This window comes from Anolis carolinensis, chromosome 2, assembly GCF_035594765.1.
Source record: "Anolis carolinensis isolate JA03-04 chromosome 2, rAnoCar3.1.pri, whole genome shotgun sequence".
In the NCBI taxonomy this organism is placed as follows: Eukaryota; Metazoa; Chordata; class Lepidosauria; order Squamata; family Dactyloidae; genus Anolis; species Anolis carolinensis.
In genome coordinates this window covers 133178459-133191371 of record NC_085842.1, presented here as the reverse complement: position 1 = coordinate 133191371, position 12913 = coordinate 133178459, and the positions used below count along the sequence as shown (strand labels likewise).

The 12913-nt window shown below is 38.8% G+C and overlaps 1 protein-coding gene across 2 annotated transcripts in view; it reads right to left on the bottom strand.

The window, feature by feature from the left end:
* Positions 1-961: 961 nt before the first annotated feature.
* The window catches only part of heatr9 (HEAT repeat containing 9), a 39435-nt gene continuing 27483 nt past the window's right edge, over positions 962-12913 (bottom strand). Inside the window, exons 11-17 of one of the 2 annotated variants that reach the window (XR_010002859.1) lie at positions 12115-12234; positions 9756-9829; positions 7926-7977; positions 6259-6345; positions 6056-6147; positions 2714-2914; positions 962-1261 (exon numbers count right to left, since the gene is read on the bottom strand). Coding sequence is in view for 1 of the 2 variants with exons in the window: in XM_062970580.1 (XP_062826650.1) it covers positions 2830-2914; positions 6056-6147; positions 6259-6345; positions 7926-7977; positions 9756-9829; positions 12115-12234 (510 nt within the window). In the remaining variant the exon portion in view is untranslated. Of the gene's footprint in view, positions 1262-2581; positions 2915-6055; positions 6148-6258; positions 6346-7925; positions 7978-9755; positions 9830-12114; positions 12235-12913 lie in introns of those variants that run through there. The other variant, XM_062970580.1, reaches the window with a different exon arrangement.

Genomic DNA, 12913 nt, shown 5'->3' with positions numbered 1-12913 from the left:
TTTGAAAAAGCAGGAATAGGGATGTCCACACACTTTTTTTGAAGGGGGGCTCTGGTCATTGTTTTGGAAATTGAGTTCTGACTTTGCTTACAAATAATCTGGTGATTATAGCTTCCTTCTTTGTTGACAATTGACTTCTTCAGTGAATGTTTGCAATCAAAGAAAGAAAATATAGGAACATTTTAGGTTTTAACTATTTATCTATTGCTTTGTGTTGTTTAACTCCTTTGAGCTATCTTTTCTTTCCAAGTTCTTCACTTACCCTTATTTATCCCATTTGGTTTCTCTGCTTGTTAGTCATACCCTTAATCTATAATATGCTTCTTAATTTTTTCTTTCATTATTACTCTTGTATTATTAGTGCATGTTCATTAAAATATTTAACATGTGTCTTTCACCCACACCCCAATTTCAACGGAGATAAAACGTATATTGAGGGTTTACAGGGAGTCCTCAAGTTACGAACAAGATAGGTTCTGTAGATTTGTTCTTAAGTTGAATTTGTTTGTCATTTGAAACAGGTACGTTTTTAGAGTGTAACTTCAGCCATATATATTAGCCTTGGATAGCACAGGGAAGGGTTAGCACCCCTGCGGTGTTTGTTTTCTTCTCTGTCCTCCTGTGATTTTTGTGATAACTGGATTTTGAAAACTGTGGTCTTTTGTAAAAACAAGGATTGGTGAGAAAGTTTCAGTGGAGACACATTTTCCCCATGATAACTCTTTCAGGAGTGAATTTCCCTTCTGAGGGGTTGATTTCTCTCACGTTCTGTTATCTCACCCCTGTTCTTGGCTAGAAAGGACTAAGTTTGATCTTTGTAAGTCGGGGTCTGCCTGTATTTTGAAATTGGTTCATATTCCTTCTTTTAGAGGTAAGACAGGGAGGGGGACTGAGAGAGAAATCATATTTGTTGTACCTTCTGTATACCTTTCAATGCTTTCAAAGTAAAAGTGCATTTAGATTTTTCTCCTTACAGTACTTCTATATCTTTATTCCTGTTTCTATATGCCATATTCAATTTAATTGAATAATTAATAATTTTCATTCTAGATACATTTTTCATATTCCATTCCTTTACTTACATCATTTTGTGTGGGTTTTTTCTTAAATCTACACACATACATCTTCATCTTTCCAACTCCACCATGCTTCGTTATGTCCAGTTGGTCTTTAAGGATTATAATTTCCCAGCTGAAATGTTATAGAATTCTGGACATTGGACACTTCTATAACTTGTGCTATTTTCCTATTAGGTAATTCTCTATAAGCAATGGGAAAAGGGAAGAGAAAGTCAATCACTCTCTCTTCTCACCCATTTCATGTTGCTGAAGACTCTTCTTCCATGTGAATTGTTACACTTATCCTCCTGAAATTTTGCTGGCTTTGTACTTATCATTAGTGCTTCTCACCTTTGCAGCCATCCATGAAGAGCATAGGCAGATGATTCAGAAGAATTATAGAGCGAGGGGAAGAGGAAGGGAAATATATCTCTTTCCCCGTCTCTGCCCCCCCCCTTATATAGAGAGAGAGATTGAAAAAGAAGGGCTGATGGAAACCATTGCACATCTTTTCTCACTCTGTGGATTTCCTTTCGTACTTACACCAGGAACAGGAGAAGAAAGTGGAGCTGACGGTTTTATAGAGCCATAGAATAACAGAATTTGAAGAGACCACAAGGGCCATTTAGTCCAACCCCAGGCCATTCAGGAAAAGCATAATCAAAATATCCTTGATAGATGGCCATCCAGCCTCTGTTTAAAAGTTTCCAAGGAAGGAGCTTCCACCACACTCCAAGGCAGAGAGTTCCACTGTTGAACAGCTCGTACGGTCAGAATGTTCTTCCTAATGTTCAGGTGGAATCTCCTTTCTTGTAATTTAAACCCACTGCTCCTAGTCTTAGTTTCAAGGGCAGCAGAAAACAAGTCTGCTCCCTCTTCCTTATGACACTCTTTCACATATTTATACATGGCTATCATGTCTCCTCTCAACCTTCTCTTCTGCAGGCTAGACATATCCAGCTCTTTAAGACGCTCCTCATAGGGCATGGTCTCTGGGTTTGCTTAATAAGGCAGGAGCAAATTTCTTCAGCTAACATGACTTTAAATTAATAATAGTAAACTAATAATAAACTTTCTTTATATCCTGTCACCATCTCTCCGAAGGGACTCAGGGAGGCTTACAAAGGCACTTCAAGGTGCACGTATAACAGACAGCAAGTAAAAAACAGTACGTAAGTATAAACAAGTCACATAAAATTATAATAACAACCCGTCTAACTCATATAACATAAAAGTCAAAATAATACAATTTTAAAAGCATCAGTAAATAAAACTACATTTACATCAACTGAACAGCAACTCAAGAGCAGCCAATTTATACTTACAAAGGCTGCACCAACCTTAAATGGTGATCTGCCTTAAATTTGACTCCCCAGAAACTAGTAACTGCTGAAAAAAGTTATTCTCTAAACAAGAGACTCCTTATTAGACAGAGGCTCCTAATCCATCAGAGGTATCCAGTCTGCATAGATGTGGTGAGGCCAGAAAAAAAAAAAGAAGTTGAACCCCCCTCTCTTCTCCCCCTCACCACCACTTCCTCCTCTCTGCTACCTCTTTCCACATAGAAGGCTGCTGGGGATAGACTGCATTTGCAGAAGTCTGATGATCAGACCTATAGGCACATGAATCTCTAGGGCCATCACTTGTTCACCTACTGCAAATAGTCGAAGGAAGCTTCATGCTGCACACTGCCATTTCTTTCCTTTGTGTTGTGCAATGCAAAATCCTGAGATTTAATCTGGTGGCAGTCTGTTATCCAAAAACCGATGTCTCAGGCGACCCTGTAGGATTTGATCATTGACTCTTTCCTGGCCACAGAGATTTTATCTAGGACTTTCAAGGCTTTGGTACATTCTCTGTAAAATGAAAATAAAACACAAGGAGAACTAAAGTGGGGAAAATGAACCAGGGAGGATCTAAAACAAAATAAAAGTTTGTGAACAAGACTTCATGTAGTAACACATATTTTGGGATCATTTACTAAGAATATCCTGTCCCATTCTAATATCATCTGCTCACACAAAGTGTTTCTTTTGGACTGTAAATCGGCTGATCTTACAGTTGGGAAATTTGATTCTGCACTATTCTTCAGAAAGGAGATTTTAGATTTCAGTTCTACAATCTGTGTGATTGATTTTCTGGAAGCTCACAGTGTAGGTGCTACTTCATGCATTTTGAACATGAAAATTATGTATTGTTTTCTTTCCACCTGCTAAGAATCAAGGCTGCAGTGATTACTGAATTGGAAACATAAGGGAGTGATTCATTCTATGCACCACCTATGAATTTTCTTATGTCTGTCAGGCCAAGGGAGGGAGCTGCAAGCAGGTCAGCCATCACTGCTACAGAGATGTTGCAACAAATAGATCAAGCATGAGAAACAATGCTCCCTGACCCTGATGCATCAGGTTATTAAGATAGAATCCTTATTCCTGTTGCTTACAGGGAGTAGTAGGTTATTAAAATAGAAGCCCTATTCTTTCTGCTTACAAGGAGCCTTTGTCCCACTCTTCACTTCACAAGACTAGCGTCCATGATAACACTATGTAACAAAATTTGAAAAAAAAATCTGTTCCTGGTTTGAAAATGTTATTTCCTGTTTAATTGTGTGGTACTCACTTTGAAAGTAGTCATTATACTCTAGAAATGTAATTTCATCCAAGCATATAGCTTCTGGCTTCCCCTTAAATAAATGGGGAAGATTCAGAGGCTCCGTTCTCCTTAATTTTTAGTTATTGGGGTGAAATTTGCCACAATCGCAGAAAATATTTACCACTCTTAGCCTATCAAGTTTCATAAGGTTTCACCCATCCTCTGATTTTTTTGGGAAGTTTCAATGTTTTTTAAAACAACTTTTTTTGAAAAGGCTACAAGAACAATGGCCCTGCCTCTCCCTCCCTCTTCTGTCAGACCTGATTGGCTGAGAGGCATCCCAACATGTTTGGCTTCACCTCTCAGCAGGGCTTGGTCACAGCTACATCCAACGATATCCGAGACAGACAAAAAAAAGGTGCCTTTTGATTCAAATTCTTAATATTGGGAAGGCAGTGAGCAGGTGCATCGGAACTCACTTCAAAAGTGCTTTAGATCCAAATTTGATACGAACTTAACGGGCATACGAAAAATTCGCCCAACCCTAATATCCAGCATTGCATTGAGCAGGCTGGGCTGGGTGACTTCGAATGGATCTTTCAATGCTAAGATTCTAACAGAGCTTAGACAAAATATTTTCCCAATTATTGTGGGATTTTGGAAGTAGTATTAGCAAAACACTGATAACTTTCCCAACTTCTAGATTCTAAGAATCGGACAGGTGAAATGAGTAATGAAGGATGAAAATCCCAGTGCAATAGCTCACACTATATAACTATATAACACAATTTTTGTTCCTGGATTATAAATGTCATTTCCTAATTGGTTCTATCATAAAAACATGGAAAGGTTTATTAAACTGCAAAAACTTTATTTTTGTGGGACATCATGCAGCACATTTTGTTGTAATTTTTCAATGAATATTTCATAGTCTCAACCAATTCAACATAGTTTGTGGCAGCCACAAAAACTAAGTTTCCCAAAAAGCATTGGGCTAAGCCAAGCAGGGCTAACAGAAGAGGGAGGGAGAGGTGGGGCCATCGTTCTTGTAGCCTTTAAAAAAATGTTGTTTTAAAAAACATTCCCAAAAAAAATCAGTGGATGGGTAAAACATTATGGCAGAGTGGTAAATATTTTCTGCAATTGTGGCAAATTTCACCCCAATAGCTTTAAAAATTAAGGAGAACAGAGCCTCTGAATCTTCCCCATTATTTAAGGGGAAGTGAGAAGTCATATGCTTGGGCGAAACTACATTTCCCAAAAAGCATTGGGCTGAAGCAGAGGTTTCCCCAATAGTATTATGCCTGCCTTAAAACTACAATTCCCAGATGTCCCAGGCCCTCTCTCCTCTTAACATTCCCCACCCACTTTGTCCTCACTTGGCCATCTTGACCAAACTTTCATTTGTGAATTCTTGGAAGGTATGAGAAGTTTAGGGGAGGGGGGGGGGGAGAGAGAGGGAAGGAGGGAAAAGTTTGAGAATTGGACTCCGATTGTGGCTTGATTCCCCACTCAGCCATGGAAACCCACTTAGGCAAGTCACACACTCTCAGCCCCAGAAAACCCAATGAAACAGGAAATAACACTTTCAAACCAGGAACAGATTTCCTTATTCAGAGGCCGATGACCATCTGTCAGGAGTGATTTGATGGTGTACTATGATTTCTGTTCCTGGGTGATAAATGTCATTTCCTAATTGGTTCTGTCATAGAAATATGGCTAAACTTTATTACACTGTCAAAACTTTGTCTTTGCACAAGGGACATGGTGCTATGATAGCACATTATGGTTTACTGGGTGCCCACCAATTTCACTGAGTTTCAGCCACAAAAACAAAGTTTCTGAAGTAGAACAACGACTTTCAAAGTAAAGACAACCCAATGAAACAGGAAATAACATTTTCAAACCAGGAACAGATTTCTGCAATTATTAAAAAATGGTTTCTTATATAAGCTATGAAAATTTGCCAAAAATCAGAGGATAAGGGGAACGTTTTGGTGAGCTAGCAGTGTTAAATGTGTTCTACCACTGTACCAAGTTTGAAGAGGATAGCTCAAAAAATTAAGGCGGGAGAGTCCTGTAAAGTTCCCCCACCCGGTGCTGTTTTTGGCGTATGCGCATCCGCCATTAACGAATTAATTACGAATATTCCAAATATTCGTTAAGTTTAAAAAAAAATTGGGTCAAAATTTGGAAGTAGTTTCAGAAACGAAGTGCCAGCGCCCCCTACTTTAGAAGCGAGTACTGAACCATTTTTTTCATGGATCACACATGCCTACTGGATATAGATAAACCCTAGCCAATACTTCTTTTTGCTCTGTGTCACCCTTCCCACAAAGCTTCTGTCTTCCAAGGGACAGATTAGGCCTTACTATATCCAATTCATTCCTCAATAAGCACCATACCTGGCTAGAATGCCTCCTGTCTGTTCCTTTCTTCTAAGGCTCTTCCGCACGTGTGCATTGTTCATTCCCAGAGTAGAAAATGCCCTAATAACCTATAAAGAAAGGAAGAAATGTGTCAGACACAAAAGGAGGGAGGAGAATATAGGCAGCACGGATATTTCTATTCCCTACTAATCTTTCTGGAACACTTTGGCTCCACCAACCTGTACACGGACATCCATACTGGTATCCAGCTCCAGCATCTCCAACATAGCAAGGAAAACACTTGCCTTGCGAAGACCAAGGACACCCTGGCAAAAGGCAAAGGGGCAGAGTGTGACTTGGCAATCGTGGAAGGCAAATGTATTTATTTATTACATTTATATTCCAGATTTATCCCCAGAAGTGAGTTCAAAGCTGTTTAGAATAATTTCTGCAAGATTAAACCAAAGTATTTGTTTACAGAAGTAAAACAAGAATGGAATAACAATATGATTTTTTAAACAAATAAACACGTTTTTAAAAGAGAAGCTTCCACCTTCATAATTATTATAATGACACTGTCATTTATAGGACAAAAGACATTATTTTTCTCGCCGTTAATTAAAGACTGCAAAGGCCAGAGATAGATTGTTTAGTGCTGCATGATAACAGGTTTAGCAAGCCAATCTTCATGTGCAGCCATTAAAGAAAAAGTGTGTTGACATAGTGTTTTGTATTAAACACTGTTGGGTATAATGCATGAATTAAAATGTCATCAATGGCATGGACCCTGAGACCAGGTAAACAGAATAAAACACAACTTAAGGCACAGTTAGGCTGTAGTGTGTTGAGGAATGGCAGCCAGAAATCTACCTTGGGTCTTTTAAGTATGCAATCATGAGTCTTCTTCACAACTAGCTCAAAACACAGAAAGGCTTCCTGGAGTTGTGTGATTGTTAGACTATAGCTTAATCCTGAAGTGTGGAGCTTTTTTTTAAAAAAAAAAAACAACAACATTTAATTATAGGACAATTAATTATAGTTTCCAGGGAATTTATTTCCTTGAGAGAATGGAAACATTGCTGCCTCCCCCTGCTGTTCCTCAGGCACCCCAAATTTGGCTCCAGAAGAGACCCTCCAGAGTAGATTTGGGCAGGTGTCACCAAGAGCTGCCCGTGAGAAGAAGGGAGAAGAAATTCCCACAGAATGGGTGCTGGATCTGAAAACATATTTTGCAGATTGCTGTCTGACATGGGTAAAATATTAGGATAATGTTGAAAGATTTAAAATGGTTAAATTTAGAGGGACATAATCTGTGATTTGGCTGGCAAGTGTACTTCTGGTACAACAAAGCTCATTATTAAAGAACTTTTTCAAATGATGTTTAGGTGGCACTTCACTCACACACACACACACACACACACACCAACTTATCAAAAATGTATAAAAGAGCAAATAACAAATGTTGGAAGACTGGACAATGAAGATGTGGGAGCTAAAAGAAATGAACAAGTTAACAACTTTCTCAGAAGATAAATCACTGAGCAGATTACTAAAAATAGAAAACTTTTCTATCACTAGATATCTGACGGAGAGAAAAAATACGTTTTGCACAGATTTGCAGGTACAAACGGATGAGATATTCATTTGTTAATGTAAAAGCAAGCAATAGAAAATAATTTGCTGGATATAACGTAGAAGAAAATATGTTAAACTATAAAGAAACCAAAAAAAGAAAAGCAGGAAATCTTCTTTTAAACTAATGTATGTATATTTGTTTTTTAAAAAAATAGGTCAAAATCTACCTAGGATCCATCTGAGACCCATAACACTTATTTGAGAATTACTACTAGCAAAAGGTATGAGGAATTCTGGCTGGACATGAAAACTATTCAGTGCAATCACTTACCAATGCAATCACAGCCTGCTTTCGAATCTGAGCTTGTTCATCCTTCAGTTGCCTATGGAGATAATGGAAACATTAACTGAAACCTTTGATAAGAGGTCAGATTGTCTCTGAGATTTTTAAAAGGACAGCAGAATTGAATTCAGCTGATCTGTACAAAGTTCAACCAAAGGGAAACCTTCACAGAATTACAGAGTTGGAAAGTTGGTCCATTGGGTTCAAACCCTTGCCTAATGCAGGATCTTCTGCAGGTACATGTACAGCATCTTTTTGAAGACATCCCAATAATGATACCATAAAAAAAAACCCTTCTCTATAGGTAATTGTTTGGTTCCATTACTATAATTGTGTATTGTGAAAGGACCACAGGTCATGAACAGGTAGCTATTTCTTTGGAACTACAGGAACAGTTTGATGATCACAATTTCTACAGCACATACTAACCCTGAACCAAAACAAGTCACTTAGTAAACATACAAACGTAATAGAGGAGGACACAGAGCCTTCCTGGGAAATGACAGAGTCCTGCTCTTGTTCTGCTTCCTAATTGCTGCCTACCATAATGGGAACAAGAAGCTCCTTGCAGCAGCTATTTCACTTGGATGCCTAAATTTTCTATTTCCTTCTATAGTTTATAATCACATGAATGGGGAGCCACCCCATTCATATGTAGTTTACATACAGTGGTGAGATTATGTGTGACAAATGTTAACAGCTAATTTTTCTCCCAGCTGAGCTGGCTAGTGCTAGTACCATTTTCAAAAATTGGCAGTCATGATGAGTTCCTGGGTGTCATTCAAGTAGAGCAGTGGTTCCCAACCTTTGGTCCTCTGTTTTGGACTGCAACTCCCAGAAATCCCAGCCAGTTTACCAGCTGTTAGGAATTGTGTGAGCTGTAGTTCAAAATGCCTGGAGGACCAAAGGTTGGGGACCAGTGGAGTAGAGGTTGGAGGTTAGCTAATTAGAATCTGTGTGGAGGTCTCTTTGAGCATCTTCTGCCTGCCTAGGTATCTTTAGCTGGCTTCTCTTTCCTTAAGGACTGCATATAATAAATAACATAAAAGACCTGGAGAGGACTGCTCGTTAATCTTATATAAATATCCTGTGATTCCAGTTCTTAAGAATGCTTAAGTAGGCTGTTGATGCTAACTTTATCTGTATGGATTGGTCATATATTGGTCATGAGTTGGAGACCCAAATGTCAGGAAGGTGAAACAGATGTCCTCCAGACAAACAGTTTAGATGATAAATGGCAAAGAATTCTCAACCCCTTAAATAGAGGTGGGAAACTATGCCTGCTTTACTCATCCATTTTCCTCTTGTAATTTTTAACCCCCCCTCCCCAAATAACAGTTTTGTAGTGCAGCTATGCCATGTCATTAGCAGATTATGATGATAAGATTTGCTTTAAAATGGGGAATTACAAGAGAGGGGTTTTTTTGTCTCTATTTCTCTTAGAATAAAAAAGAAATCCACTCAAGTGTATGAATAAAATTCTGCAACTGGTCCAGGCACTGCTAAAAAATAGTCAAGGCCAACATAAGTATTGTTTGAATTTCTTCAAAAAAACAAAATATATTTCTTTAATCTAGAGCAGTAAAGAGCTGACCAAGCAAATGAATTAGTGGTCTGTGCCAGCATAAGACAGTTTCCTATGATCCTATGGGGTTTTTTGCTATCCAGTCATCACTTTCTCTCCTAATAGGTCAGATACTAAACTATCTGGGTTTCAAAACTACCTTACAATCAAATGTTATCATCTGAAAAGTTTTCTTACACATGCTAGAAGAACGAATGAGACACAAAAAGTCTTTGCCTTTTTCTGCCACTTACTTCTCTACTATCTCCCAGACCTGTTTCTTCATTTCCAGTTCTTCAATAGCCAAGGCCACAAATTGCCTCACCACCTGGGTAGAAATGGAAAACGGGACAGACAGTCGTTAAATACCAACCATCTGGTGCTCAGTAATTCAGTCTGGACAGGACTTTGATCTATAGCAGAGCATGAAGTAGGATACCATATCTCCCCTTCCCCACCACTCCCTGCCCCCAGGGGACATTCTTCCTTCACTTCTAGATTGACTTAAAGTGACCATGTGTTCAGGACCTGCAGAAATAATAACTGCATAAGATGGGATGGAACTGCCTGGCAGCATGAGACCACTTGCCTCAGGTTTTAACTCACCTGAGTGGCCATGGATGAACCCTACGGAGTTTACAAAACACATGCATATATACTGCAATAGCTGGATACAAAGCAAATGTAAGCAAAAACTTAAGGTGGGTAGATCAAGCTAATCAAAAAATCATGACACATACTCTTCTTTTCAAAAGAGGCCGCAATGGTGTAGCAGGTTAAACTGCTAAGTTGCAGAATTTGCCGACCGGAAGGTCAGCAGTTTGAATCTGCAGGACAGGTGAGCTCTTGTTGTTAGCCGAACTCCTGCCAACTTAGCAATTTGAAAACATGCAAATATGAGTAGATCAATAGGTACCAATTTGGCAGGAAGGTAATGGCACTCCATGCCAGCCACATGGCCTAGGAGGCATCTACGGACAACATTGGCTTTTCAGCTTAGAAATGGAGATAAGCACCACTCCCCAACTAGGCTTAATGTCAAGGAGAAACCTTTACCTTTACTTTCAGAGAAAATTAGAAACTTGCTAATTTATTTTATTTATTTATTTACAGCATTTGTATTAAAGGGACTCAGGGCGGATCACATTACACATATAGGCAAACATTCAATGCCTTTTAACATAGAACAAAGACAAACAAACAGAGGCTCCGAGCGGGCCTCGAACTCATGACCTCCTGGTCAGAGTGATTCATTACAGTGATTGATTGCACCTGCTCTCCAGCCTGCGCCACAGCCCGACCTAAGATTGGTGGGCATCCTTCTCCAAATTAGTGATTCAACAGGTGTTAGATGGCCAAATAAATAAGTGAAAATAGAGTTAGGATACAGCGTGTCTAGATAAGCAATTGCAAGATGAAACAACCTTTTCTATCTCAACAAGAAGTTTTTAGCATAAAAACAGCTAGCTCAAACTTTCCCATTTGGCACTGAATGATGGCCTCAAACATCCTAAAAGCACTTCAAGAATAGTAATTGTGATCACACACATCCTGTTTCCTGCACTCTCATTTTTCCAAAGTATCTCTTATCTCTCTGTCTACACGTACTCTTCGGTTTGGCTTTCTCATTTCCAGAACAGGTCTTCCCAGACCTCTGAGCCTTTTTCCTTTCATTTTCATTCTAATCTCTCTCTGATGGCTGATTTTATGTCTTCTCCATAATCTCCTGTTTTGCTCAAGAAAAACTCCATATGATCATATATGTGGCCAGGGGTTGGTGGAACAACACCCAGCAAGGGACCTCTTCACATGAGGATGTCAAAATATATTGGATGGCTCTAGAAACTATGTACATTGACAGAAGAGAAGGCAAAAAATGTAGAAAAAATGTTTTGGGGAAAAATACATATCAGAAATTCCTATTAAAGCCATATTTATTAGCTTTCCTGGCCAGTAATCCTAATAGCTTTCCTTGCAAGATTTCATGTCTTCAATAAAGCACACATTCATATTGGTTTGCCCATTTTAGCCTTTTCCTCACCATGATTCGTTCCCCTCAACATTTGATCTTGGCCTCCATTTAACATGGAGCAACAACCTCAAGAAGATGGAACCCAGACCTCATCCAATTGCTAGCTCCAATTGAAGTAGATCCACAGAATAAAGAATCAATGAGATGAATTTAAGCTAATTTATAATTTTGCCTGATTCTAATTTAGTTGGGAACTAATCAATATATTTTAGCATTAAAGTCCAATTCATACCTAAAGCAAGCAACCCAAATGGATGATTGTTATATTACCATTATTGTGGTGTTATGTTTTAACCGCTAAAACAGGTTATTCTTGTTCAGAGTGCTCTTAAAATCAATGTCAATAGCCATTCAAAGAAACTGATGGAGCCCCACTCATGCAGCTGTATTACCAGCAAAAATTAGAAAAGATCTCAGACTGAGGAAGAGACCTATTCTTCTATTATTTAAAACATTACTTTTTCATTTGTGCAGAAAAATCTAGCAAAGACGTTTTAGAGAGAAGGAAAAATCCACAAATATCATCCCTTTACAATTAAAGATGTCCTAGGGAATAAGACCAACAAACCAAACAGCCTCACCAGAAAGGGTTCCTCAGATAGCTTCGTCAGAAGCACATTAAACACCATTTCCTCCATGCCTTCCTGCTGGATGATCTCGAGTCCTATAGTGGTCAACAGCTGTGCAGAGTCTGCACGTTGCTGGATGCAAACAGGAGGGAGAGAACACAAAACTGTTTAAACCAAGTCTAACTTTCTGTATCCTCCAACTGTCGCAATCCTCTGCCATCCCACTTTTTCAGATGCTTTTAAAGTGTCCTAATTTCTCTCTCCTCCTCCAACTTTCTCTCTTTATCCTTCAAATACAGCAAACTGCGTTCAAAGTGTAAAAATAGTTTTTACTTAATTAATTCAGCAAGAGAGAGATGATGACATTTTCCTGCTCTCAGAAGGCTCAATTGAAAGTACAGCTGTTCCAGGTGTTCCCAGCTTGTGTAGTCTTCTTCATTTATAATGTTTTCCATCTTGACCACACTCTAATGTTGCATGACCTGGTTTTCATGTGTGAAATTTTGGAGGATATGTCAAAGGGGCTATGTCTACTTCTCAAGTTCTGGAAATGCTACTTTTTGGGAGATAAGAATGGTTAGAATAATCCAGTCAGAATACCCAACATATTTATTGGATTGAAATCTTTTTTTCACACAAACATCCATGCCTGTTTCCTCAAACTTTGAATATTTCAACAGCACATTTTGGAGAGAGGCGAAGTTATTATGTTCTCGGTACTGTTAAGTGGAGAAGCCCAAATACATACCAATCTGATATAGATCACTCAGAGATCCTGGTCAGCATTCTGCCCATTCTTTCTGTAGATTAT